The 6,968-nt window shown below is 46.0% G+C and overlaps 1 protein-coding gene across 1 annotated transcript in view; it reads right to left on the bottom strand.

Moving 5' to 3' along the window:
* LOC108797212 (kelch-like protein 4) overlaps positions 1-6,968 on the bottom strand; it is a gene marked incomplete at its 5' end in the record, with an annotated part of 25,230 nt that overhangs the window by 617 nt on the left and 17,645 nt on the right. Inside the window, 2 exons of the mRNA XM_018568786.1 lie at positions 914-1,085; positions 1,318-1,530. Coding sequence (XP_018424288.1) covers positions 914-1,085; positions 1,318-1,530 — 385 coding nt within the window. The remainder of the gene's footprint in view (positions 1-913; positions 1,086-1,317; positions 1,531-6,968) is intronic.

The raw sequence follows: 6,968 nt of genomic DNA, 5'->3' as shown, positions 1-6,968 counted from the left end.
TGGGTAACATGCACCACCAACATTTCCCATCCACATAAGGTGCACCACCAGCAACCCCACCCCCTGACTCAGGTGGTGAAAATTTTAGGGACGCCCCCAGATGGAGACTACAAGTTCCTGTTTCAACAGACATTACACAGACACGGTCCACTGTTGTCACCATCAGGAAACCCGTCCTGAGAAATGCCGTGCAGCCATCGCTGGAGTTCATGTAGACAGGAAGTGAGCAGGAAAGAGGAAAAATAATGCAAGGAAGCAAGGCGGGAAACAAGTTATTTATCTTGAAAAAGGCAATTGTTAGGATTCAGAGCTTCAATAAATGATTCAGACTTTACATCTACGTATAACCTGCAAACATTTGTTTTGTTTGACTAAATCTATAATAGTTTGTTTTTTATCTCATTGTTAAACCTTTCTACTAAATCACAACCATTTGGGTTTTTTTGTTTGTGAGAAATATTTGTCTGAAGTTATTTATAACTCGTATAAAACATGTTCTGGACATAGTAAAGTGTCTTAAAATGGTGAAAAAATGATTTCTACAGATACAAATAATAGCAAATATTAGAGAAAAAAAAATCTGTGTACTCATTTGTGTTTATTTAAAAAAGAGATCTGTTTTCTTGCTGATATATTATTATTACTCATTGCTATTATTATGACTATTATTATCATTATTAAATAATAATAATTAGTATTAGTGTTATTGATCATTGACAGTCTCATTGTCACAGGTCGGCTAGAACTATGAGGTGAGTGAAAAGCACCCCCCTCCCCCCTCATAGTTCTCCTTTAAGATTTCATTGGTTCTCGAATGTTTCCAGTGACGTCCTCACCTATGTTCAGGAACCTGAATTATAAGGTACGCTCGTAGCTTTGGGTGCTGCCATTTATAAATATATAAGTATCCCACCTGCGTCCACTCATTGGTCTGTGTGTCGTAAGACTCCACCGCGCTGAGGTACGATTGGCCGTCATATCCGCCCACAGCGTACAGTCTATCTCCAAGTGCGCAGACTCCGACGGCGTCCCTGGGAATGCTCAGCGGGGCCACTGTTGTCCAGTTGTCCGTTTTAGGGTCATATCTTAGATTGGAAAAACATTTTGTTAAGACAATGTTGCCAGATTGTCAGAGCCAAAACGTTTTGGCTGTAGCTAGGCCTTAAACAATACCTCTACATGACGATGATGACGATGACGATGAAGATGACAATTGATGATGATGATAATGGGACCAACTAGTATACAAAAAAAAGTTTACAGCTTGTTGAATTCTCCATTTCCTTCACCAAATTGGGAAATTAGAAGCTGCATTACCTCTCCACACAGTCTGACAGGCGGGAACAATGGTTGGATGCCGGGGCGTCGTGTCCTCCGACGGCGTAGAGAAATCCGTTGTATGTGGCCACTCCGACACCTCCCCTCCTCTTGGACATCGGCGCGCACATACTCCACTTGTTTGTGTGAGGGTCAAAGCACTCCATGGACTTTAGACACGAACTGCCGTCCCTGCCGCCCACCGCGTACAACCTGAGGGGTGAAATCAGTATTAGTCTGATGCGCAGTGATGGATCAGAGATGAAGGACAACCAATGGTCATAGTAGAGGTGTACTAGCTCAATGGTTATCATTCCTCGGGATTCATAAACTCTACTCCTCTCCACAGGACCAGATCAGTAGGGCTAGTAGGGCCTACCGTGTGGTCAGTAGGGCACTGTGCCTCACCTTTTGTTTTACCTCTCTGATGCTATTCCCAACACACAGCTGAAAGGTCCCACAGCATCACAGCGCACTTCCAGGTCCACTTGGAACCCAATTGGCTGACCTGGAGCTGCACGATGACACTGAGAACCGTATGGTGGCATCTGGGAGTGTAATCTTAGCTGCAGAAGACTATGAAGCACGCATCATGGGACGGGGGTCGCAGTTTGGCACCCTTGCCCTGGGCACTGTATGACCTTGTCCTAGCAGAGACTCACCACCTGGTGGTCATTTCACTGGTCCCATCATCTCTAGTGAAGGGCACCCACAGAGTTCAAGCAGAGCGGACGGTGGACTAGACCTAATTGAATGGTACTTGGCTCAGATCACATGACCGATGCTCTGGCATTGGATCATGTGACTTGAAGGATTCTGGGAGAAGGAATTTCTGGCCTGTACCTGCAAGAGTTCTTGTAAGGTGAAGATACATTTAGAGGACAGATCCACTTCCCGCCTGGCAATCCAGTTCCACTGCTGAACCTGAATCATGGCTGAAAGAGCGATCACATCTCCTCCTCAGATGAAAGCCAGAAATTGAAATCACCACCAAATATATTGTTAGAGGAGAACTATGAGCAGAGTGAAAATTGCTCGTCCTCATAGTTCGAGCCGACGTGTGACAATGAAACTGTGACACGTCGGCTCAATAGAAGTGAGCGAACACATACCGTCGCTCGCTCACTTCTCGATCATCTCCAGACTATCACTCATGGCTCCCTGCAGGGATTCCCTGCCACCCCGCTCCATTGTTGTAACTAATGTGTCAGTGTAACACTTCCAGGTATTTATTACCTCTCACAGAGATCACAGTCCTCCCCCTGACAATGCCTTAGTCTGCCTTTCTCTCCATAAAAACAGCACCATCTTTATTAAAGGAGAACTATGAGGGGGGAGGGGGGTGCTTTTCCCTCACCTCATGGTTCTAGCCGACCTGTGACAATGAGACTGTCACAGGTCGGCTCAGTAGATCGGGAGGTGAGAGAACACATACCGGCGTTCGCTCACCTCTCGATACTGTCACGGCTCTCTGTCGTGACAGGGGAGGGGCTGGATTCCCCCCTCCCCGCTGGCTGGCGGAACGGACGGGGGAGGGGGCGGGTACAGCTGGCTCTAGATAGGCAGAGCCAGCTGTCACTCACGCAGCTGGGCGGTTCCCGGCATAATTGTCGGGATCCGCTTCAGCTGCGGCGTCTCAGCTGCTGCTGGCGGTATACTGAGCCTAGGGTGACGGGAGGACGCTAGTTTGTGTCCTCCCGTTACCCTTAGGAGAACTATGGGGGAAAGCCTGAACCCCGTAGTTCTCCTTTAAAGCAACATCCAGGGCCACCATCTACTTTTTGGACGCTGGCTCAGAGATGACACAATCATAGAAATTCTGGTGTCTGTGCAGTTCGTGACTTTGTTCACAAATGTCTGACACAATACATGGGTGAAGGTACGCTTTAACCACAAATCTCCCAAAATACCAAAGAAGGGTTCTTCTACTGTGTTCATCTTTCTTTACAAATTGATTCGATTTATACGGTTCTATTCAAAAATCTATCAAAAAATTACATAAATTTGTTGTTCTACCCCCCTCCCCCGGTAATCAATACAACAATGTATCAATATAGTGTTACATAAAACATATACCTAACAATGAATGATGGTAGGTGGGTTATAGAAGAATCAACTGGAAATGGATACATGGACGGATTCATTCAAATACATACTTTGCTTAGTGCTTATTGTCAGGGGCGTATCTGTTTATTGTAATATATAGATAGATATCCATTTATATATATTTATTTATTGGGATTCGGAGAGATGTGAAGTGTTTCTGCCACCGAGCAAAAAGCTTTCACTTGGTTTTTTTTTTTGGTGTTTTATTGTAAAATGCTCCTAAAACACATCACACGTGTCTGGGAAAAAATCAGAAAGGTGTGAAATGGCCGTTCCAGCGATTTACTAATTAGAAGAAGCTGAGAACCAGTCAGATCCATGTGACCGTGAAATTCTGAATTCACCCTGAAAGCAGCCGATCGCCCGCAGCATCCGAAAATCCCCGGCGAGCGCCGCTCGCCCTGTGATCTCAGAGATTTCGATTGACGGACGCCAAACCCGCCGCTTGAACTTGGCGGCGTCATAATTATAAAATGTTGCAAAGGGTCTGATGATATATCGCCGTCGGTGATGTTACTTCACATTAGCTGGAGTTGTGCTGAAGCAGATAAATGTAATCACTTTGTGTCAATTCACTTCTAAATAGAAATGAAACAATCTGATTAGACAATCGTTATAATTAGGGATCGGGTTAAGTTCCGCCCCTACCATGCGTTGGCAGAGAACCCCAGAGATCCGCAGAGTTTACATATCAAGAAACATTTTGCAGGTTTGGTGCCAATAATAAGAAACAACTTATAATGCACTTTTACCTGGTCAGCTGAGTCACAAGAGCCAATCGTTTAAAAGAATGGATAACCCCGCCCCATATAAAAGGGCGGGATTACATCAGCCATATTGTTGGTGTGTGCTGGAGCTGTCAATTCTGTGCGAGGAGGAATATATTTTTTTCTTTCTTTGTTTCTTTCATTCCTCCTTCCTTCCATCATCCCTTCCTTTCTTTTCCTCCCTCTCTCTCTCTCTCTCTCTCTCTCTCTCTCCTTCTTACTTTCTATCTCTTTTTTCTCTCTCTCCTCATTCCTTCTTTTCTTTCTTTCTTTCTTTCTTTCTTTCTTTCTTTCTTTCTTCCTTCATCCCTTCCTTTCTTTTTCTCTCTTTCCTCCTTCCTTCCTTTCTTTTTCTCTTTTTCCTCCTTCCTTCCCTCTCTCTCTCTCTCTCTCTCTCATTTCTTTATTCATCCCTCCCTCTCTCTCCCTATCTCCCCTCCCCATTTTCTCTCTCTCTCTCTCTCTTCTCCCCATTCTCTCTCTCTTCTCTTTTGCAGTCATGGGAGCTTTGGATGAACAAGGTGGATACGAGTTGTTGCAGCCCACATGGTTTGGGGTGGATCTTGTTGGCCATTCTCTCTCTCTCTCTTCTCACCATTCTCTCTCTCTCTCTTCTCTCCCCATTATCTCTCTTTCTCCTCCCCACTCTCTCCTCTTTTGATGAAATGATGCTTATTAGCCTTACACATAGAATATAAATAACAATATTCGCCCCTCATAGACTTTAACGGGGTTCTTCGCAAACTTCAAGCAAGATGAGCAAAACTATTTGCAAGCCGAACCCGCCCACATTCACTCATTACTACCCAGATAGGAAGGATAACTTGCCACAAACGTGTGCCGGGGTTACATTGTAATTCTTGTTACCTTGCTGCACACATTCCTGGCAGGTTGTAGACTTGCAGAACACTCGCAGCAGCACAAGTTCTAGGCGACACTTTTTGAATTTGTAGCAGTTTGTGAATTTGTAGCAAATTTGCTCGGCAAGTCTACAGCAAGAGTCCTGCAGGTCTTAGCAATAGCTCTGCAAGCTGGCTGGTCTGGAGACTTGCAATGCAGACTTGCTGTAATTGTGCAACAAAATTGTGAAGCTCGGCAAGTCTGCGATAGTTTAGCGAGTCATTATCAAACTTGCAGCTCAATTGCTTGCTATCTGGGTATTTATAATATTATTAAAACCAAATCCACATCCTTCATTATAATCCAGGGTGATCCCGCCATAGAGGTCCTTTTTCAGGAACTTCCTGTTATAGAGTGACAACGGATACAATTGCAATTGTTTAGGATGCGCGGTGCTTCACGAAACGAATCAGTGTTCATAATCGGGGTTATTCACAGAAGGGTGAAGAGTTTGGAAAGCTATGTTGGCCTAGATTGTTCCCTTCTTCCTCCTCCAAACTCTTCACCCTTCTGTAAATAGCCCTGTTTGGGTTTACATCTACTAAGTTGTGAGGAGCAAAAATGAGACAGGAAAAGAAAAGCGTTGAGGCTCTGGGAGGGCTCGGGGCTCGGGGGCCCGGAGAGATCCTGAGTTCTATGTTTCCACTCCGCGGATACGTTGTATTTAATGATCGGTGTCATGTTTTCAAGCGTCTGCACTTTGCTGATAGGTCAGAATCCTGTCCGTAGACCGAGTGCTGAGGGAGACCGTCCTACATAGAATGATTTCCCGAATAGAAGGCGGCGCGACGATACGGAAGCGGCGACGGCGGGTTTATATCGGAGGAATAAAGAGTCTGTGATTGAGCGATTGTTCGGCAGCTGCATAAATAATTCGGCCGAGCTGAATGGGGATGTTGGGAGAGCCATTAATGGCGCAGCTGCGTCCCTCGCACAAAGGGCACATGAAAGGAACCGGCTTCTGCTGCAGTTTAGGAAAAGGAGGGTAGCAAAAAAAAATCTGCTGCGGTCGCATTTCAGGAAAAAGTGCTTAGTGCGAAAACGATATACCCTCCAATCTGTTCATAGATTAAAAGGGCCGCATCACCTAAATTACAGGTTATCTGTACGGAAGAGGGCAACTTATTCTCTTCACTGAACTATAGAGGAAGCTCAATGAGGGAAACTGAGACCAGGGGTACAGACCAGGGGTATACAGTCTTGGCACTTCAGCTTGGGTGCCTTGCCTCTGGTAGTCACGCCTGCAGCTGCAGACTCTTGCAATGCCTCATGGGACTTGCAGAATGTTGTTGCCTACCTCTATTATAGAGTGTTGTAGTCTATCGGGAAAAATGTTCCCCAAATTCTGTTAAAAATTGGAAGATTCGAAAAACAATTTGACCCTTTTGGTGAAATACATTGAAGCCAATAGGAAAGCCAAGCGTAGGGGCCGTGAGCAGAAGACGGGGGTGGGGTAAGTGTGGATACAACTTATTTCATTACAAGTAGGGATGCACCGATACCGGTATTTTGGTACCGAGTACCGATAATTTTTTTTCCGTTACTCGTCGATATCAATTACCGAGTAACGGAAGTCCCATTCAGGAAGCCAGGTGGCGTGTAAAGAGTCGCCACCCGGCTTCCCGATTAACAAGAAAGTCCCCTCTTACCTTAGTATGTGCAGCCTGTCACCCCCCGGGGCCTCTCCAGCGAGAACGCGGCCTTCGTCCGGTACCCAGCCGGAGCCGTCTAGCCGGCCGATCAGGAAGCCGGGCGCCGTGTAATGACGCGACGCCCTGCATTCTGATTGGCCGGGAGGCCGGCTCCATGCTCTCTTGTCATGAGATGACGAGGGAGCATGAAGCCAGCTTCCCGGCCAATCAGAAAGCAGGGCGTCGC

This window comes from Nanorana parkeri, unplaced genomic scaffold (assembly GCF_000935625.1).
Source record: "Nanorana parkeri isolate BGI_ZX_2015 unplaced genomic scaffold, ASM93562v1 scaffold1243, whole genome shotgun sequence".
Classification (NCBI taxonomy): Eukaryota; Metazoa; Chordata; class Amphibia; order Anura; family Dicroglossidae; genus Nanorana; species Nanorana parkeri.
This window is presented reverse-complemented; position numbering and strand designations above follow the sequence as displayed.